We start from the raw sequence: 22808 nt of genomic DNA on the forward strand, positions 1-22808 counted from the left end.
CTCAGGGCTGCTGGATGGTTCCCCTAGATCTCGTTGAATACAAGTGCAAGATCTCACAGGAGGAGAGATTGCCATTTTTACTTTCTTGAAAGTATTACTCGATTTCTGGTACGATGTTGGTTCCACTTCCCTTGCTCTAGAGCATTGCTGATGAATCCAACCTGAGACCCTGCTTCCAGAATAACGGGAGAGATGGGTCATTCCTAGAGTAGATTATTCTAGGATGAATTAAGAAGCCTTGAATATAACTCTTCTTGATTAGGTTCTTTCATTTGCTAGCTGCATTTTAACACATCTATAGTTCTGTTCATCAGCCTGCCCCTCTCCTGACTGAAGAACATCTCATTCGACAGGCACAGTGAACCCCACGAAATGTGGGTGTCCCTTTGCCCTGAAGATGGCCGCCTGCCAGCTTCTGCTCGAGATCACCACCTTCCTACGAGAGACCTTTGCCTGTTTGCCCAGGCCTCGGACGGAGCCTCTGGTGGTAAGTGAATCCAGCTATGTCGACAGGTTCCCAGTGGCCTGAAGCCACACCGATTAGCGGCCTGGAAACTGGAAGCCTTTGTTCAGCACAGGGACTCACCACTGGGAGTGAGAGGACAGAGCGAGAGGTTGTCTTAGTACAGAAAATCAGTTTTGATTCTTTCTGAAGGAACAACCTCACTAAACCAATCTCACAGACTGGGCTGGTCAGTTAGCGCTTGTTCCATCTCAGTGGTGTCTCTTATAGCTGTGGGTCTTTGCTGATCAGAGTCTGACCTGCAATGGGTGATGTCTCCTGGGAGGGAAAGGATGGGCAGAGTGGGGGGTTCTAGTTGAAAAGTGGGGGAGAATAGCATGACCTAGTGGAAAGAGCATGGGCCTGGCTCTGCCAATTGCTTGCTGCTGACCTGGGGCAAATCACTTAATTTCTTTGTGCCTCATTTTCCTCAACTGTAAAATGCTGAGGACTGAGTGTGTTTGAAGGCAGAGGGAAAGAAGCCACTTAAAGGTAACTGGTTTAAAAAGAAATAACAGGGGAAAGGAGAGTAGAAGTCAGTGTTTTTGAAATGAAAGGTGCTAGGGTTAGAGGAAGGTGCAGATAGATACGAGGCAAGCGAACTACTGTGGAGAGAAAGAGGAGTAAGGGTCAGTAATGTGGTGAGAAAGTGAAGGAGGAATCTGACTAGAGTAAGACTCCCCTGATTATAGAAATGGTGAGGGCCAAAATTCAACTGGGCAGTTACCAAATGGTGGTAAGTTGGCAGACCAGAGAGAAATTGAATAAAAATAGTGTCAGAACCAAATCTGTCCAGTCTACACTGCTGCTCCACAGAACCTGCCCTCTCAAAGGTCAACAAAGGTCTCCTTCTTGCCAAACCCAACATCCTCTACTCCATCCTAATCTTCCTTGACCTCTCAGCTGCCTTCGACACTGTTGACTATTCCTTTTTCCTGGAAACATCCAACCTTGGCTTCGCTGACAGTCCTCTCCTGGTTCTAATCCTATATATCTGGCCACTCATTCTCAGTCTCTTTCATGGGTTCCCTCCTCTGCCTCCCACCCCCTAACTGTGGAAATCCCTCAAAGCTCAGTTCTGAGTCTTCTTCTATTCTCCATGTACACCCACCCACTTCCTTGAGGATGTACATCCTCTCCCTTGAAGAACTCATTTGCTCCCATAACTTCAACTACCACATCCAGGCAGATGATTCCTAACTACACATCTCCAACCCTGATCTCCTTCTTCTCTGCAGTCTCGCATTTCCTCCTGCCATTAGGACTTGGATGACCTGCCAACACGTCAAACTTAAAATGCCCAAGACATCATTATCATCCCACCCAAACCCTGACCTCCCCATGACTTTTCTATCACTATAGACAACACTACCATCTTCCCTCTATCACAAGCCCAAAACATGACTCATCTCTTTCATTCAACCCATGTATTCAATCTATCATCAGGTCCTTTTGGTTTAACCTTCACAGCATCTCTAAAATCCACCCTTTCCTCTACATCTAAACTGCTACTACATTAATCAAAGCACTTATCCTATCCCACCTTGACTACTGGATCAGCCTCCTTGCTGACCTCCCTGCCTTCTGTCTCTCCCCACTTTAGTCCATACTTCACTCTGCTGTCCAGATCATTTTTCTACAAAACCATGCAGTCCATGTTTCTGCACTCCTCAAGAATCTCCATTAGTTCCCCATCTAGGTCCACATCAAACATAAGCTCCTTCCCATCAGCTTTAAAGCACTCAATCAACTTGCCCCCTCCTGTCTTACCCCACTGCTTTCTTACTACAACCCAGACCACACACTTCGCTTCTCTAATGCCAACATACTCACTGTACCTCAATCTCATCTGTCTGGCTCTCTGGCTCTTGCCTACATCCTGCCTCTGGCCTGGAATGCCCTCCCTCTTCATATCTGACAGAGACCACTCTCCCGACCTTCAAAAACTTATTGAAGGCCCATCTTCTCCAAGAGGGCTTTCTCAACTAGGTCCTCATTTCCTCTTCTCCCACTCCCTTCTGTGTTGCCCTTGCACTTGGATTTACAACTTTTACTCACCATTCCCTCAGCCCCACAGCTATGTACATAAGCATGATTTATTTATATTGGCCTCGACCTCCCCCTCTAGACTGTAAGCTCTCTGTGGGCAGGGAAAGTGTCTACCAACTTTTTATATTGTACCCTCCCATGAGCTTAGTTCAACACAGAGTGCTCAATAAATGTGATTAATTGGTTGATCATTCCATAAAAATAATAGTGATAATAAAAATGGTATTTGTTAAGTGCTTACTGTGTGCCAGACATTGTACTAAGTGCTGGGGTGGATTCAAGCCGATCACGTGGGGCTCACAATCTCCATTCATTCATTCATTCATTCATTCAATAGTATTTATTGAGCGCTTACTATGTGCAGAGCACTGTACTAAGCACTTGGAATGAACAAGTCGGCAACAGATAGAGACAGTCCCTGCCGTTTGATGGGCTTACAGTCTAATCGGGGGAGACAGGCAGACAAGAAGAATGGCAATAAATAGAGTCAAGGGGAAGAACATCTCATAAAAACAATGGCAACTAAATAGAATCAGGGTGATGTACATCTCATTAAACAAAATAAACAAAATAAATAAGGTGATAAAGATATATACAGTTGAGCGGATGAGTACAGTGCTGAGGGGGTGGGATGGGAGGGGGGAGGAGGAGAAAGAAAGGTGGGAGAAGAGGGTTTAGCTGCGGAGAGGTGAAGGGGGGTAGAGGGAGCAGAGGGAAAAAGGGGGGAGCTCAGTCTGGGAAGGCCTTTTGGAGGAGGTGAGTTTTAAGTAGGGATTTGAAGAAGGGAAGAGAATTAGATTGTCTGAGGTGAGGAGGGAGGGCATTCCAGGACCGCGGGAGGACGTGGCCCAGGGGTCGACGGCGGGATAGGCGAGACCGAGAGATGGTGAAGAGGTGGGCGGCAGAGGAGCGGAGCGTGCGGGGTGGGCAGTAGAAAGAGAGAAGGGAAGAGAGGTAGGAAGGGGCAAGGTGATGGAGAGCCTTGAAGCCTAGAGTGAGGAGTTTTTGTTTGGAGTGGAGGTTGATAGGCAACCACTGGAGGTGTTTAAGAAGGGGAGTGACATGCCCAGATGGTTTCTGCAGGAAGATGAGCCGGGCAGCGGAGTGAAGAATAGACTGGAGCGGGGTGAGAGAGGAGGAAGGGAGATCAGAGAGAAGGCTGACACAGTAGTCTAGCTGGGATATAACAAGAGCCTGTAGCAGTAAGGTAGCCGTTTGGGTGGAAAGGAAAGGGCGGATCTTGGCGATATCTCAATACCCCCTATCTGTGGGTGTCTTTCAAGGCTCAGTTCTGGGTCCCATTCTGTTCTCTATCTACACCCACTCCCTTGGAGAACTCATTTGCTGCCATGGCTTCAACTACCACCTCTACGCAGATGATATCCAAATTTATAACTCCAGCCCTGATCTCTCTCCCTCTCTGCAGTCTCGCATTTCCTCTTGCCTTCAAGACATCTCTACTTGGATGTCCTCCCATCCTCAAGCTTAACATGTCCCAAACAGAACTCCTTATCTTCCCACCCAAACCCTGTCCTCCCCCCTGACTTTTCCATCACTGTCGACAGCATCACCATCCTTCCTGTCTCACAAGACCATATCCTTGGTGTTATCCTTGACTCCTCTCTCTCATTCAACTCATATATTCAATCCATCACTAATTCCTGTCAGCCCTACCTTCACAACATTGCTAAAATCCACCCTTCTCTCCATCCAAACTACCACCAAATTAATACAATCACTCATCTTATCCTACCTGGATTACTGCATGAACCTCCTTGCTGACCTCCCAGCCTCCTATCTCTCCCCAATCCAGTCCATACTTCCCTCTGCGGCCTGGATCATCTTCCTTCAAAAAAGTTCAGGACATATCACCGACTGTCAAAAACCTCCAGTGGCTGCCCATCTACCTCCACATCAAACTCCTCACCATTGGCTTTAAAGCACTCTACCACCTTGTCCCCTCCTATCTCACTTCATTACTCTTGTCTACAACCCAGCCTGCATACTTTACTTCTCTAATTCTAACCTTCTCACCATGCCTGGCTTTCACCTGTGTCACCACCAACTCCTTAGCCCACGTCTTGCCCCGACTTCAAAGCCTTATTGAAGGCACATCCCCTCCAAAAGGCCTTCCCAGACTAAACCCCTCTTTTCTGTTCTCCCATTCCCTTCTAGGTCACCCTGACTAGCTCCCTTTGGTCTTCCCCCCATCCCAGCCCCACAGCATTTATGTACATATCTGAATTTATTTATCTGTTTTGATGTCTGTCTCCTGCCTCCCTCTAGATTGTAAGCTCATTGTGGGTAGGGAATGTTTCTGCTTATTGTAGTATCGTTATATTGTACTCTCCCAAGCACTTAGTACAGTGCTTTGCACACAGTTAAGCGCTCAATAAATACGATTGAATGAATTGAATGAATGAATTTTACAGATGAGGTTTCTGAGGCCCAGAGAAGTGAAGTGACTTGCCCAAGATCACACAGGAGACAAGTGGTGGAGCAGGAATTAGAACCAATGACCTTCTGACTCCCAGGCCTGTGCTCTATACACTCTGCCATGTTCCCTGCTGTCAGATGCCTTCTCTTTCAACTCTCCCCATTTCAGTTCTGCTTTTAAAAGATTGCACCAGCCCAGAGCTTTGGAAATCTCAATTCAACCTGTTGGGAGCCCATCAATTCACTTCAATCCCAACATTTTCCTTTAGCTTTCTACTGTTTTCTTTTGCATCATCTGACAGTTCCATTTGTTACTGAATTAGTGCTTAAGGATTGTGCCTGTTTGAACTTTATAAGTGTTCAGAAGCAGCATGACATTGTGGATAGAGTACGGGACTGGAACTCAAAAGGTCATGGGTTCTAATCCCTGGTCCTCTACTTGTCTGCTGTGTGAGCTTGGACAAGTCACTTCACTTCTCTGTGCCTCAATTACCTAATCTGTAAAATGAGATTGAGACTGTGAGCTCCACATGGGACAGGGACTGTGTCCAGTCCAATTTGCTTGTATCCTCCCCAGTGCTTCGCACAGTGCCTGGCACATAGTAAGTGCTTAACAGATACCACAATTATTCCTATTATTGTTATGTCAATTATTATGGATGCATGTGTTTGGGCCTTGGGAGAAATCAGAAGAGGGAAGTTTCTGGCATGGTCTTATACCCCCTTGGTCTTAGCTAAAACCTTAGCTAAATGCCTTGGCCCAACAGCTCCCTCCAGTTATCACCCCATCTCCCTCCTACCACTCCTCTCCAAATTCCTTAAGAGAGTTTCCTACACCTGCTGTCTCCACATTTTCTTTATTTTAAATGATATTTGTTAAGCACTGACTATATGCCAGGCACTGTTCTGAGTGCTGGGGAAGATACAAGGAAATTGGGTTGGACACAGTCCGTGTCTCACATGGGGCTCACAGTTTGAATCCCATTTTACAGATGAGGTAACTGAGGCACAGAGAAGGTAAGTGAAGGTAAAGTCATACAGCAGGTAAGTGGCGGAGCCAGGATTAGAACCCACGACCTCTGACTTACAGGGTCAGGCTCTTTTTGCTAGGCCATGCTGCTCCTTGAAGCACTCCAGAAGTTCTCTACCTCTCCATTTTTTCAGGATGAGGTAAAAGAATCACCCAGAACTTGTTCAGATTAGTCTAGTATCAGAAAGTGTTAAGAGAAGAGACATATCCAACATGACCTTGTTAGGGGTAAGATTGGAGAGGTGTTCTGTCCTGAGGATGTGTTGTATTTATGGTTATTATCACTGTTAGTATTATCATTACATGATAATGGTGGTATTTGTTAAGCATTTACTAAGCACTGGGGTAGATACAGTCTAATCAGATTGGACACAGTCCCTGGTCCACTTGGGCCTTACATTCTAAGTGGGAGGGAGAACAGGTATTTAATTACCATTTTACAGATGAGGAAACTGAAACACAGAGAAGTTAAGTAACTGTCCCAAAGTCACACAGCTGGTTAGAGATATAGCCGCAGTTAGTATCCTGATCTCCCAAGTCCTTCCTCTTTCCAGTCGGCCACACTGCTTCTGTTTTAAAGGAAAAGTTGCTATTTGTTTTTGGAAGTAATCAGAGTTATTAAGCACCCCCACTCACCCCCAGCATTATATTCTGGCCTTGACTATCCAGCTACCTAATAGGCAGGTTATCTTGTTCTGAAATGTTTGGATAGGAGAGGCCAGAAAGTATTCTGAGGCTTCAGTTTTCCAGATAGTTTGTTTGTTTTGGGGTCACTTGCTCAATTTCCGGGCCCCAGCCAGAGAAGCATGGGCAAATTTACCATCCCATAAGCTCTTAGAGGGCAGGCAGGGATCATGTCTTCAAATTCAAATGCACTCTTCCAAGTGCTTAATACAGTGATCTGAACACAGGTGGTGCTCAACACATACATGTCATCTGTCTCCATTAGTACCATTGCTACTCAAAAAGAATATGAATTTGATCCTTAGTTTGGAGTTAGAAGTGGCCTGGTTCAAGTTCATAGTTTCCAAGAAACAATTTGACATAATGAAGCCACCAATCAATCCCTGGTACTTACTGAACACTTGCTGGGAATAGAGCACCGCCTTAGCACTTGGAAGAGGACGGTACAATAAAGTTGGTAGACCCGATCCCTGTCCACAGGAAGCATGTAGTCTAGACATTAAAATAAATTAGAGATAGGGGAAATGGCAAAGCATTAGGATATGTGTGTAAGAGCTATGGGGCTTTTGGATTGCTTTGTTAATTCTCCAGAATTATTATTGCCTCTCTAAACCTTCCAAGTAAATCTGCAAATTAGATAGTCTCAGATTTAAAAGAAGTGGAAAAGCAAGATTTTGCTGACTGACTCATCTTTTGTGGGAAGGAAGGAGAGAGAACAGCAGTAGACACACCTGCATTTCAAGCTAGTGATCTTTCAAATTCATGAACAAATTTACCAAATGCTTAAAAGCAGCATAAATGGCCCAGTTCCTAGTCAAATATACAAAGTTCTGGACTATTAAAAACATCCTGAGCCGACTCAACCAGGCCCACCTCCAGAGTGAAAATAAGCACCAGAGTGAAAATAAGAGCCGAGGGCTATCCAGTCTGCAAGCAGAAAGAAAAGCAGCATGACCCAGTGGTAAAAACTTGGGCCTGGGGTGTAATCTATTTAGAACCTGCGTTCTAATTCTGGCTCCACCACTCCTTTGGCATGTTACCTTGCGCAAGTCACTCAACTTCTCTGTTCCTCAGTTTCCTCAGCCGTAAAATGGGGATTCAATTCATTCATTCATTCAATCGTATTTATTGAGTGCTCACTGTATGCAGAGCTCTGTACTAAGTGCTTGGAAAGTGCAATATGGCAATGAAGAGAGATAATTCCTGGCCATAATGGGCTCACAGTCTAGAGGTGGGGAGACAGACATCAGTGCAAGTAAGCAGGCATTGATATGAATAAATAACATTATAGATATATACATACATGCATACATACATAAGTGCTGTGGGGCGGGGAAGGGGGGAAGAGCAAAGCAGAGTGAGTTGTGATGACGCAAAAAGGAGTAGGTGCTGAGGAAAAGTGTGGCTTAGTCTGGGAAGGCCTCTTGGAGGAGGTGTGCCTTCAATAGGGTTTTGAAGAGGAGAATGTGAATTCCTATTCTCCTATTTAGACTGTGAGCCCCATGTGGGACAACGACCATGTCCAACTTTACTGATTTGTATTTATCTCAGAGTTTAGAACAGTGCTTGACACACAGTAAGCAATTAACAAATACCATAAAAAAGCAGGGAAGTAATATCCCAGGAATAAATCAGCAAGTAAAGATTCTCTTCTATCAGACAGTTTCAATCTTTATGTTTAAACTCTGTTAATTACGAAGAACTCAATTGGACGAGTTATTGGTAAGCTTTGTAATGAACTAATTAAAGGGACACTTTTAAACATTAGAAGCATGGGGAAACTGTAGAGATAAGTCATGTTGAAGAACAGATGATCAAATTCTTACTTTTTCCCAATGACCCCTCTGGTTTTGGACTGTAACAAGAAAACAGTATTATTTTTTCATGAAAAAGATAAATCTTAGGTCAGTAGTCTTCCAATGGCTGCTATGTGGCCCTGGTTTTACTAAAGTATAGTACTTTTCTCCCTCTAGACTGTAAGCTCATTTGGCCAGGGAGCATGTCTACCAACTCTGTTATTTTTACTCTCCCAAGTGCTTAGAATAGTGTTTTGCACATGGTAAACGCCCAATAAATGCCATTGATTGACTGACTGATTGACTTCACACTTTAAGAATGAAGTTTTTAGTCCCCTCCACCGACCCCAAACCATGAGAGGAAAATCAATCAGTCAATAGACGATATTTACTGAGTGGTAACTGTGTATAGAGCACTCTACTAAGCACTTGGGTGAATACAATACAACAGAGTTGGTAGGCATGTTTCCTGCCTACAGGGGACTTACAGACTAGAGGAGGGACCTTACAGTCTAGAGGAAAGGAAGGAACGACACCGAGAAGGTAGAAGACAATCACTGGAATCAAACAACAGCCATGAGGTTCTAGGTGAGGGCCCGCTGAGAGCAGGTGGAATCCCTCGTCCAGGGGCAGCCTCCCCCAAAGTGGGGACAACCTCATTATGCATTGCATGCTACAGCTCCGAAAGTCTCTGGGGACTGAGCTAGGGTCACCATTAGAATCTCATTTTGGTGGGCGTTGGGGGGTAGCGGGGTGGGGGGAGGCTCTGGACTCCCCCAGCCCCACTCTGAGCAGCCCAGTGCTTGTTTCAGGACCTGGAGAGCTGCAGACTGCGCTTGGACCCCGAGCTGGACCGACATAGATACGAGAGGAAGATCAGCTTTGCTGGCATCCTCGACGACAATGAGGACTCCAAAGACTCACTCCACAGCAGCAGCCACACGCTGAGATCAGACACTGGAGTGGAAGAGAAGAAAGGTGCGTGAACCTGGGAGCGAGTTCGTCTATCACCAGCTCCTGGGACATTTGTCTGTGGGTCTTGACGTTTAACTCCCGGGGAGGTTCCAAACAGTTTAAACCCAGGTCTCTGGCACCTAACTGGTGTGCATCCTGAGAGAAGCAGAGCTCTCTAAGGGGTAAGGAAACTAAGACTAGGGGAGAGCTTCAAACCCCAAAATGAAGCCACGGTTTTAAGATCTTTAGAGAAGTGGCCAACTTCCAGTGGCAAGCTCAGATTTTCTTTTTTTTTATGGTACTTGTTAAGTGCTTTACTATGTGCCATGCACTGTTCTAAGCATTGGAGTAGATACAACTCAATCAGGTGGGACACAGTTCCTGTCCCATATGGGGTTTACAGTCCAAGTAGGAAGAAGAACAGGTTTTGAATCCTCATTTTACAGATGAGGCATCTAAGGCTCTGAGAAGTTAAATGACTTGCCCAAAGTCACATAGAGGCAATTGGAGGAGCCAGGATTAGAATCCATGTCTTCTGACTCCCAGGCCTGGGCTCTTTGTACTAGGCCTTGCTGCTTCTCAGATCATTTTCTCGTATCATTTTTCCTAAACTCAGTTGTTCTAGAAAGGAGATCTAAAAGAGCCCTTAGAAACTCTCCCACAAATTATGCTAGTTGTTTGCAGGGATGTGAAAAAATACAGACTTTCTTTGCTTGTCTAAAACTCAAGTGTAGCTAAGAGTTCATGGCACTTCCTAAAATTCAACTGAAGTGACCTAACACTCTAATGGATTTACAATGTAATATCTAGATTTTGGGGGTTCAAACTGGCATCTGAGCAGTGGAAATGTGTTTGGTGAGGATAGCAGAATGCTTTCCATCTTTTCAATCCATCTAATGCAAATTCCCCCTACACACTCCAACGGTACAAGTGTTGCAATACAAAATATCCAGTTTTTAATTAGCATTTTATCTTTGACTTTGCAAATTATTAAATAGAACTAGTCAGAGTACAGTAGAGTATCAAAAAAAAAAACGCTCACTAATTTGGTGAATGTCAGATGTAGGTTGTCATGCTTTGGTTATAAAAATAAGCCTCTTCCGGTGGATTTTATCACTCTGTAAATGTATGAGGTTTCCCTTTACAGCAGTGTGCTTCTTTCATTCTTCCTCCCAGTGTCATTATCTTCCCAAATCTTCTGCTCCAATACCATCACCAGGCTCAGCTGTGTTCTCTGGCTGTTTCCAGACTGCCCACTGTTTAGCTTGCCTGCTGCCTTTACTGTCTACCCTGTTCACATTTCCACATGTCAGCTCACCACTGGGCAGTCGTCTCCCATTCCCCATGACTTTTTACCCAGCCAAGGTGCGAACTGATGGGCCTAGCCTCCATACTCGTGCTCAGTCAACATCCCAGAGCCCAAAGGTTTGTGATCCCAATTTGCCACCTGTGGCTCAAACCTACACATTGATGGAGTTGATAGAACCGCTCAAAAGTCAAACGTAGCATCTGGGGAAGATTCGGGTCGCATAGGTTGGACACTAGGAATTTCACCGACTCTCAGGGTGTGTCTGAATTGGGTGCCATTTTGGCTCAACACTCTGATAGACTCCTTAACGATAAGCAAACTCTCTTAATTTGGTTTTCTACCTCTATGTATTCTTGAAGAATGGAGCACTGAGCTGACTAGGGAGAAGAATCCAGTGTTAGAATTCAGGCCTGGGCCATCAGTGGAAAACTTTGGCTGTTACAGGTTTTATGGGGGGGCCGGCTGGTTCTTAACCTCTCCCACTCAGGCTGTCGATCCCTTGAACTTCACTCATCCTGAAAAGTCCTCTTCATTTCTACTTCTGTTTTGCTGCTTCAAGAAGACTGTCTATCAGTAGTATTTATCCAGTATTGATTGTACATAGCAAAGCTCTGTACTAGTAGCAGCAGCTATAGTATTGATTAAGTGCTTATTGTGTGCAGAGGACTGTACTATCCCAGCTCTGCCACTTGTCAGCTGTGTGACTGTGGGCAAGTCACTTAACTTCTCTGTGCCTCAGTTACCTCATCTGTAAAATGGACATTAAGATTGTGAGCCTCACGTGGGACAAGCTGATAATCCTGTATCTACCCCAGCGCTTAGAACAGAGCTCTGCACATAGTAAGCGCTTAACAAATACCAACATTATTATTATAATCAGGCACTGGGAAGAGACCACAGGTGGAAATTACACTCAGTTCCTGTCTCTCAGGGTCTCACAGTCTAAAAATAAAGATGGGGAGAGGGGATCGGTGACAGACACACAGGGAGAGATGATCCTAAGAACTTGGAAGAGGATAGCTGGGGAAAAAGACACAAACCTTGCTGTTTTAAAAGACCTGTCATCCTACGGAACTTTCTTTTTGTCTGTTTCTAAGATTTTGGATGAAGAGCAGTAATAGGTAGACTAGAGCAAAAAAGAGTGAATCTAACATCTAGCCCTGTTTTACTCCATTGGTGACAGGGGAGGACACAGAAGTTCTGAGGGTCAGATGTGTCTTCACTGAATAATTGTAGACTCTTCATAAACTTTTCAGGCAGCCTAACTTGCTTAAATGTTGCCAGGACTCAAGTGTGCTGACTGTGGTAAATGCTTCGATGAGTGCCCCGAACCCAGAATACAGGTTTTCCATCCTGTAGCTGACCCCCAGTGAAGATCAGACCTACTGTAGTGTGAAGCACCATTGCAAATCTGGGAGCAGATGGTTAACGTTTTTCAATAGTTGATCAAGGAGTGATATTTCCAGTCAGGTTTCTCCCCTTTGTCTGCCTGGATGGTGGCTCTTTTGAGCTCGTTGTGGTCAGTAAACATGTCTACCAATTCTGTTGTATGGCCTTCTCCCAAGCACGTAGTACAATGTTCCGCACACAGTAAGCGCTCAATAAATACCATTAATTGATTGAGCGTGGCTTAGTGGAAAGAACACGGGCTTGGGAGTCAGAGGTCATGGGTTCCAATTCCGGCTTTGCCACTTAGCTGTGTGACTTTGGGCAAATCCCTTATCTGTGCCTCAGTTATCTCCTCTGTAAAATGGGGAATAAGACTGTCCCTCATGTGGGACAATCTGATTACCTTGTATTTACCTTAGTGCTTAGAACAGTGCTGGGTACATAGTAAGCACTTAACAAATACCATTATCATTATTATTATTATTATTTCCTCAGGTTGCTCTGTGAGGAGAAAGAACCTGAGCGATCAATCAGTGAATCAATGGTGTTTATCTAGACTGTAAGCCTGTTGTGGTCAGGGAACTGAGCTCTTACTGTGTGCAAAGCACTGTACAAAGAACTTGAGAGAGCACAACAAGAGTATAATAAAATGTTCCCTGCCCACAAGGAGCTTATGGTCTAGGGAGAATTCAATTCAATTCAGTTCATATTTATTGAGCATTTACTGTGTGCAGAACAATGTACTAAATGCTTGGGAGAGTACAAAATAACAATAAACAGTCACATTCCCAGCCTGCAACAAACTTACAGTCTAGAGGAGCTAGTAGCTTGAAATAAAGAGTTCGTAGAGTTTTCCTGGAATGCCATCAGATAATAATACTATGGTGCTTGATAGGGGTAGTGTTGGGGTAGATACAAGTTAATCAGGTCAGACACAATCCCTGTCCCACATGGGGCTCACCATCTGGTGGGGTGGGAGAACAGGTATTGAATCTCCATTTTACAGCTGTAAAAACCAAGGTCCATGGAAGTGAAGTGACTTGCTCAAGGTCACAGCAGGCAAGGGGCAGAGCCAGGATTAGAACCATTAGATTAGTTAGTCTTCTAACTCACAGGTCTGTTGTTCTTTCCATTAAGCCAGGCTGCTCCTCAGATCCAGAAGCTTTACCATTCTTCATGGCTCTAAGTGTAGAAATGACTTGATGAAAAGATGAAGTGAAAGTCTCATTTTGTCAAGCAGACAGGTTTGCTGTTCTTCATGAAGCATGGGGCCAGGATGGTCAGTTTGAATCTGTTTCCGCTTTGTGAGGACATGTGGAAATCCTTGGTTTGGTTTTGAGCTTGGTAGGCTAGTGTCTCTTTCATTCAATTCAATAGTGTTTATTGAGCGCTTACTATGTGCAGAGCACTGTACTAAGCGCTTGGAATGAACAAGTCAGCAACAGATAGAGACAGTCCCTGCCGTTTGACGGGTTTACAGTCTAATCGACTCTTCATCCTTGGAATCCCACCACTGGTCATATTTATGCCTTAACGTCTTCCATCTTTGGTAGCCTTATCTTCTGTCAGACACATCTAATAATAATAATAATGTTGGTATTTGTTAAGCGCTTACTATGTGCCGAGCACTGTTCTAAGCGCTGGGATAGACATAGGGGAATCAGGTTGTCCCACGTGGGGCTCACAGTCTTAATGCCCATTTTACAGATGAGGGAACTGAGGCACAGAGAAGTGAAGTGACTTGCCCACGGTCACACAGCCGACAAGTGGCAGAGCTGGGATTCGAACTCATGAGCCCTGACTCCAAAGCCCGTGCTCTTTCCACTGAGCCACGCTGCTTCTGCATCTCCAAGGTTGCTGACGAATCATTTCTTGCTCTGCCTCACATAGCTCCTTGATTTTGAAATCACCCTCATCAAACCAGCCCCACTGTTCTCTTCTGATAGCACCCAGAAAAAATAAATCAAATGGTGGCAGGGGTAATGACAGATGGGTTATTTTTACCATAATAATAATTCATTACTTGCCTACTATGTATGAAAGCACACTGTAAGTACTGGGGTAAATTCAAGGGAATCTGATCAAGCACAGTCCTCATCCCATTGGGGACTCAGGATCTGAAAGGTAGCATTGGCAGATATCTTATCCCCATTTTGTAGATGAGAAAACTGAGGCACAAGGAGGTTAGGTGACTTGGAAGCCACACAGCCGGCCACTAAATGAGCTGAGATTAGAAAGTAGCATAAGATTCTTCCCACTAGGCCACGCTAATGAGGCTACTTTTATATTTTGGCCAAGTTTCTTACTTGAGCCTTCATTCTGTGGTATGTTTGGTGCCAGTCTATGATAATAATAATAATATTTGTTAAAGGTTTTCTATTACTATGTGCTGGAGTAGATTCAAGTTAATCAGGTTGGACACAGTCCCTGTCCCACTTGGGGCTCACAGTCTAGAGGAGAGAGAAAACAGACAGTTAATCCCCATTCTACGGATGAGAAAACTGAGAAACAAGAAGCTAAGTGATTTGCCCAAGGTTACAGAGCAGGCAAGTAGAGGATTCAGATTAGAACCCAGGTCCTTTGACTCCCAGGCCTGGGCTTTTTCCACTAGACTAAGCTGTTTGCCGCTAGGGGAAGTTTGGAAGATTTTAAGTGATTATTGGTACAGCGCTCTGCTGCAGACCAACAACAATAAGATAGTCATCCAGAGGGTCTCCCAATCAGGTGGTGATTTAGCCAATACGAGACCATGGCTTAGTCTTCGGGTGCATCCAGCCCATCTTCCTCTTATTCGGTAAGTAAAAACTATGTTGTTGACTCCAAGCTGATGTCTGGCCCATTCTCTGAGCTATAGTGGGCCAATGCTGGATAATTTACTACTCTCATGTTGTCCGATGATCTTTTTCCACATTTCAGTGTCAGTGCCCACACATGTACATGCCCATGAGAATGGGCCAACTGGGCATAGGTGCTGCTAAGAAGCCCCTGTCTGAATCCCCATAGAATCATTCTACCTTCCCCATGGCAGGGTGGGGACCTGGGGGTGAAGGGTCAGCTCTGGTGGGGCAAATGGACAAAGGGCAGCTTTGGGAAGCTCGAGACAAGCAACATTCTATGAAGTATACAACCACGGTCCTCAGTTCAAAGAACGGAAGTAATATAATAATAATAATGTTGGCATTTGTTAAGCGCTTACTATATGTCAGGCGCTGTACTAAGTGCTGGGATGGATACAACCAAATTGGGTTGGACACAGTCCCTTAACCCACATGGTGCTGAGCATCTCAATCCCCATTTTACAGATGAGGTAACTGAGGCCCAGATTAAGTGAAATCACTTGCCCAAGTTCACACTGCTGACAAGTGGCGGACCCGGGATTAGAACCCATGACCTTCTGACTCCGAGGCCTGGGCTCTATCCACTACACCATGCTGCCTCTCAACAGTGATATCTGTTCAAGGGCAACATATTTTAAAACACATTGGGCGGTATTGTAAAAAGCAGAATTTTTGAGATTATTTCAGATGCACCAGAACTGTGAGATACAAATCAGAGCAAAGTTTGGAAGGAAGAACTTGAATAATGAATTAGATTTCCTTGTTCCTGGGCTCTAATAAGTTCAACAGTATATGAAGTTCATTTACTCATTCATTCAGTCATATTTATTGAGTGCTTACTGCATGCAAAGCGCTGTACTAAGTGCTTGGGAGAGTACTGTATAACAACAGACACATTCTTGCTCACAATAAGCTCACAGTCTAGACGGGAAGACAGACATTAATAGAAATAAATAGTTAGATAAATAAATGAATAAATGAAGTTCAACCATCCACACACTCATAGGGAAATTTTGCCATCCATTGGTGTCATCTTTGAAATCAGCAGACAACCATGTAACTGAAGTGTATTCAGGGATTGAGCAAAGCTAAAATGAGAGTGACTCGGCTCCTTACTTGAATAAAGAGATCAGTTAATAGGTGAAACTCTGCTAGGGTAAGCACTTAGGGAAACTGTTAGTTGGATGAGAGCTAGGAAGGTGGAGTGTAAGAAGGGAATTCTCCCTGGAGGAAGTGGGTTTTCAAGAAGTTTCTGAAGGTCTTTGAAGATGGGGAGAAGTGTGTTCTGGTAGAGTGGAAAGGAGAGATAGTGTAAGGCAGGAGAAAAGGTACGATCACACAGTTGGAAGCCCCAAGGGAGATAGCTCATTCAGTGCCTGAAAGTCAGTGACCAGAAATTTCTGCTTTATGGAGAGGAATGGGTAACCACTGGAGGATTGTGTGGAGTGGAGAGATGTGTGCAGAATGATGTTTTAGAAAAATGATCCCAGCAGCGGGGTGAAATATGGATTGGGGAGGGAAGAGGCTGGAGGTAGGGCAATCAGTAAGGAGGCTGATGAAGCAGTAATTGAGGCCTGATATGAGCAGGGTGAATCCAGGAGGAGTTGTAGAGGAAAAAGATAGCGGGATTTAGAATCGGACTGAATGGAAGTGATGAGAGATAGCAAGGAGTTGAGGATAATGCAAAGGCTATAGACTTCTGAGAAAGAGGGGATAGAGCTTTTTTTGTTTGGTAATTTTTATGGTAAGTGCTTACTATGTGCCAGGCACTGTACTAAGCACAAATGCAAGATTGCAGAGAGTTTAAGGGGTAGGGAGATAGATTTAGGACTATTGTTGGCAGGGAGCACGTCTACCAAGTCTGTTGTACTCTCCCAGGCACTTAGTGCAGTGATCTGCACATAGTAGATACTCAATAAATTCCACTGATTCAAGCCACAGGAATGGATGAACCCAAGGGATTAGTAAGTCTAAAGTAAGAAGAGTTGGAGTCCCAGGTCAGAGAGTCAGGGGTTACCCACAGTTGGGGGAAAGGTGAGAAAAGATCCAGCAAAAGAGACTGAGAAAGAGCAACCAGATAAATGGGTAGAGAAACAGGCAATAATTGTGTTAGTCAAGCCTAGGTTGAATAGCGTTTCCAGGGAAGGGAGTGGCAATCAGTGTCACTAGCCACCAAAAGGTCAGGAAGGATTAGGAGAGAGTACAGCTCAGTCGATGAGATGAGGAGGAAGTCATTGGTGACCTTGTAGAACTTGTTCTAGGTAGGGTGGAGGATCGGACAGGGTGGAGAACCAGATCACAGTAGGTCCAGATCTGGTGAAGGCAGTGGGTGTTTATGACCTGATCGAGGACTTTGGGGATGCGTGTGAGTGGGAAGACCAGCACTTAGTACAGTGTTCTCCACACAGTAGTGCTTAATAAATCCTATTGTTATTACTATCATACTTCTACAGAGATGGAAGATGCGATGGGATCTAGAGATGACGTGTTTAGTATAGGGAAACCCAGCCCTCTGCTAAAATGTGTTGACTCTTTTGCAGCTACTGGGAGGAATTGAAGAGGGTGGTTTTCTTCTGGATGAGAATCTGGTCACTGTTCCTTCCTCACCAGGGGCCGGGGCAGTGGCAGTCGTGAAGGAGAGAAGTCATTGCCTTTTTTCCACAGTTAAAGTTAATTATTAGAATTTCCTTCATTGAACAGCCCTTCCAAGGGGAAAAGTCCCAGCACGCATGCCACAGGGAATTAGCTTTAAATTTGGGGAAAAAAAAGAGGTAATGCCCACACCCTGCCCTTCCCCCAACTTGACATTCCTGGCCCTCTGACAAGCAGCCACTGATTTGCAGGCTAGAGTGTGAGATGGCCCCAGAGACCAGCCCCCAGCAGTGAGGCTCCTGGTGACTCCCAAGTGGGCTGAGCACAGATGCCTTCCGAGCATGAAGTTTCCATTATGGCCATTAAGGGGCCTGTGGGCCCTTGACCAGGATACAGAGACCTCAGCAAAGTGTTTTCCTGTGGTTGTTCAGTAAAGTCCAATTCCATGAGCCCTCTTGCCTGCCGAACATGAAAATCATGACCTCTGACCCTGAAAATTAATGAAACAATGCATGTGAGGCAGCTCCTTCCAGACTAAGGAGACCTCCAGGGGTGGTTCATTTGAGAGAGGGAGAAGGGCAAGGGTGAAACTTCCTGGAGTTTTTATAAATTTCAAGTTAATCTTCAAGTAAACTGCAAGGAAAAACCCTGCAAACTAATTTTAATGTGAAAAATCAAACTACAGAAAGCCATATTTCTTCCCTCTCCCAATCCGCTTCCACCAGAATTTGTCACTGCTCTGGCACGCTTAAGTGCAGGACACTGTTTTGTCTGCCAGGGATCCCAAGGAAATCAAGTTACTTAATTCATTCAATCACATTTATTGAGCACTTACTGTGTTCAGAACACTGTATTAAGCGCTCAATTAGGGTATGAAAATAAGGACTGGCCTCCAGGGAGTAACTTCATTCATTCATTCATTCATTCATTCAATCGTATTTATTAAGTGCTTACCGTGTGCAGAGCACTGTGCTAAGCATTTGGGAAAGAACAATACAACAATAAACAGTGACAATTCCTACCCACATCAAGCTCATAGCCTAGAGGCTTGGAGATGGATATCAATACAAATAAATAAAATTACAGATATATACATAAGTGCTGTGGCTGGGGGTAGGGGTGTTGGGTGGGGAAGAGCAAAGGAAGCAAGTCAGGGCAACTCAGAAGGGAGAGGGAAATGAGAAAAAGTGGGACTTAGTTTGGGAAGGCCTCTTGGAGGAGATATGTCTTCATTAAGGCTTTGAAGGGGGGCAGAGTAATTGTCTGTCAGATTTGAGGAGAAGGGCATTCCACACCAGAGGCTGGAAGTGGTCCAGGGGTCGGCGGCGAGACAGGCGAGATTGAGGCACAGTAAGGTTAGCACCAGAGGAGCAAAGTATGCAGACTGGGTTGTAGAAGGAAAGAAGCGAGGTGAGGTAGGAGGAAGCAAGGTGATGGAGTGCTTTAAAGCTAATGGTGAATAGTTTTTCTTTGATACAGAGGTGGATAGGCAACTCCTGGAGATTTTAGAGGAGTGGGGGTGACATGTCCTGAACATTTTTGTAGAAAGATGATCTGGGCAGCATCATGAAGTATTCACTGGAGTGAGGAGAGACAGAAGGTTGAGAGGTCAGCAAGGAGGCTGATGCAGTAATCTAGGCAAGATAGGATGAATGATTGTATTAATGTGGTAGCGGTCTGGGTGGAAAGGAAAGGGCAGATTTTAGCAATGCTGAGAAGGTGGGACTGACAGGGTTTGGTGACGGTTGAATGTGGGTTGAATGGGAGAGAGGAGTCAAGGATAATGCCAAGGTTACAGGTTTGTGAATTAGGAAGGGTGGTGGTGCCATCTACAGTGAGGGGGAAGTCAGGGAGAGGATAGGGTTTGGGAGGGAAGATAAGGAATTCTGTTTTGGACATGTTAACTTTGAGGTGATGAGAGCAAACCCAAGTAGAGATGTCTTGAATTCAGGAGGACTCTCTTTCCCTCTTCAAAGCCCTACTGAGAGCTCACCTCCTCCAGGAGGCCTTCCCAGATTGAGCCTTCCCTTTCCCTCTGCCACTCGTCCCCTCCCCACTGCCCCACTCCCTCCCTCTGCTCTACCTCCTTCCCCTCCCCACAGCACTAGTGCGTATTTGTATATATTATTTATTACTCTATTAATGATGTGTATATATTTATGATTCTATTTATCTTGATGGTACTGATGCCTACTTGTTTTGTTTTGTTGTCTGTCTCCCCCTTTTAGACTGTGAACCTGTTGTTGGGCAGGGATTGTCTCTGTTGTCTAATTGTATATTCCGAGTACTTAGTACAGTGCTCTGCACACAGTAAGCACTCAATAAATATGATTGAATGAATGAATGAATGAATGAATGAATGAGAAGATATGAGCCTGGAGAGAGGGAGAGAGATCAAGGGAGGAGATGTAGATTTGAGTATCATCTGCATAGAGACGGTAGTTGAAGCCATGGGAGCAAATGAGTTCTCCAAGGCAATGAGTGTAGATGGAGAATAGAAGGGGACCCATAACTGAACCTTGAAGAACCTCCACAGTTAGAGAGTGGGAGACAGAGGAGGAGTCTGCGAAGAAGACTGTGAATGAATGGCCAGAGAGATAAGAGGAGAACGAGGAGAGAACAGAGTCAGTGAAGCCAAGGTTGGATAATGTTTCCAGGAGAAGGGGTGGTGCACAGTGTTGATGGCAGCTGAGAGGTCAAAGAGGATTAGGATGGAGTAGAAGCTGTTGGATTTGACAAGAAGGAGATCATTGGTGACCTTTGAGATGGCAGTTTCTGTGACGTGAAGGGGACGGAGATTTCCTCTGGAGATACTTCTGGGGAGAATGGGAAAGTTGAAGTGAGGACTGGAAGGGGGGAGGGATTGAGGGGAGGTAGGGGTGATTTTAGGGAGCTCACACTTGATGGTATTAATTTTCTTAATAAAATAGATGGCCAGGTCATCGGGGGGGCGGAGGGACATGGGGCCTGAGGAGGGAGTTAAATGTCTGGAACAAGTGGCAAGGCTGATGGGCATGGGTGGACACCAAGAATGTCAAAGACCGAGGTCAAAAGGCAAGATGGATTAATCAGAAAGCAGGACAGAGACATTTGAACATCAACTCTTCCTCTTCTTTCTTTCTCCTTGTAGTTTGCTTTCCTTGGACCCTCTCTGAGGATGTTCCCCTCAGGTAGACACCTGGGTCCAACATCAGTGTGGGGTGGAGAGAGGGACAAGATAGTGTGGGTGGGCAGGAGAGAGAGGGAATGATGTTGCTTAGCCCAGGTCCGATGAGTTTTGAAAACCGTGTACAGTCTTCTTTTATTTGATCCTGGCCTTGCTTTTTTTTTCTAAGAAACAGTAGATCTGGGACCTTTAACCTTTCCTTTTCCAGCACCCTTGGTTTAAGGGTGTGACCACACACTCATTCAGGCAGTTCTTGACTTCTCTTTTACCTATTACATACTGTTTCTGTGTGCTAATGGCTACCAATTCCATTTTACTCTAGAAGAGTGGCTCTTGTGAGATGATTAAAGTGAGCTCTACAGAGCATTTGTTCATGTACATTTGTAAAGAAGCCGAGATCCTTCCAAACCCAAGGAACCATGGAAAAACTTGAGCCATTCCTCTCTCTTGGAGAGTGGGAGTGGGAAATCACACTCCCAATGTCAGTCAATCAATAGTATTTTTTGAGCACTTTCCGTGTGCAAAACACTGTACTAAAGGCTTGGGAGCGTACAGCACAACAGAGTGGAGAGGCAGGCTCCCTGCCCACAATGAGCTTACAGTTTAGAGGGGAGGATTGACGTCACGGATATGTATACAAGTGCTCAGTCACTTTCAGTTATCTCAGTCCTACACTGGCCTGGGTTCCCAAGCAGGTGAACTGATGGACCGCCCCAGGCCAACATGAAATAATTAAAATAAAGAATAGCCAGATGTGGAAACAAGGGATCTTAGTCACTGGGTGGATACAGATTTGTCTTGAGCCATTAGCCAAACATCCTAGTGCTGCAAAATTGGGACTCCCCACTTCCCCACGAGGTTTTTGATTGAGCAGAGAATCATGGGAAAGCACTATGTGATTTGATCTCCTAGAATTCTGAATCATCCTCTTAAATCATGTGAACACCCCCTCCGGCCCTGGCCAGTTCTTAAGGTATGTGTTCTGCTGAGCAAAGCTGTCCTACCCCATCCTCGGAGGGCAGTTCCGAGGACAGAAGCCTTAAGAGTGAAGGAAGGAGGTTCAGTATCTAAGGAGATTAAAACTGCTGTAGAGGCCCGGCTACCAACTCCTTCAAATGTTTCATTTGATATGTTTCTTTTTGCAGACGCCAGTGATAAACAATTCTCCGTCTCCTCTGTTCATGCAGAGTGTAAGAATGACTAAATTACAGTGTGCTGGGTACATGTAGAGCAGGGTTCTGCCCCTAATGGCGGCCATGTCTGGCCCTTCTTGGAACCAAATTTTCCTGTGGATCCCCGAAGCAGAGGACCTCTGGTTCAGTGGGGACCTCCACCCAATACCCCCACGCTACATGGTACCCCCACTGCATATGGGATTGCCTCTGCAGTCTAACTAAAATTTGCAACAGGCAACTTGGGGCTGCTGGGATCTTTCCGACCATTCAATGTGCTTCTTTCTTCCCCTCCCTTTCTTTTCCCTTTCCCTCTTTCACCCTTTCCACTCCCTCCTTCTTCCCTAATAATTAATAATTGTACTATGGATTAAGTATTTACATTGTACCAGGCCCTGATATAAGCAATGGGGCGGGTGCAAAACAATCAGGTTGGACACCATCTCTGTCCCACACAAGGCTTACAGTGTCAATCCCCATTTTACAGATGAGGTCACTGAGCCACAGAGAATTGAAGTGACTTGTCTAAAGTCACATAGAGGGCAGGTGGCGGAGTTGGGATTAGAACTCAGGTCCTTCTGACTCCTAGGCCTGTGCTCTATACACTAGGCCACACAACAATCAATCTATCAATCAATCAGTCATATTTACTGAGCACTTGTGTGCAGAGCCCTGTACTGAGCACCTGGGAGAGTACAGTACAACAGAGGCGTACTGTACTGTTCCCTCCCTCTAGACTCTAAGCTTGCTCTGGGCAGGGAATGCGACTATTTATTTTGGTATAGTACTCTGCCAAATGCTTAGTACGGTGCTCTGCACACAGTAAGCACTTAATAAATATGATTGAAAGAAAGAGTTGGTAGACCAATTCCCTGGCCACAGTAAGCCTATA

The 22808-nt window shown here is 45.1% G+C and overlaps 1 protein-coding gene across 1 annotated transcript in view; it reads left to right on the plus strand.

The window, feature by feature from the left end:
* Window positions 1–22808, plus strand: part of UNC80 (unc-80 homolog, NALCN channel complex subunit) — a 253218-nt gene that overhangs the window by 118325 nt on the left and 112085 nt on the right. Inside the window, 2 exon segments of the mRNA XM_039912541.1 lie at window positions 354–487; window positions 9310–9475. Coding sequence (XP_039768475.1) covers window positions 354–487; window positions 9310–9475 — 300 coding nt within the window.

Source organism: Ornithorhynchus anatinus, chromosome 7 (genome assembly GCF_004115215.2).
Source record: "Ornithorhynchus anatinus isolate Pmale09 chromosome 7, mOrnAna1.pri.v4, whole genome shotgun sequence".
NCBI lineage: Eukaryota > Metazoa > Chordata > Mammalia > Monotremata > Ornithorhynchidae > Ornithorhynchus > Ornithorhynchus anatinus.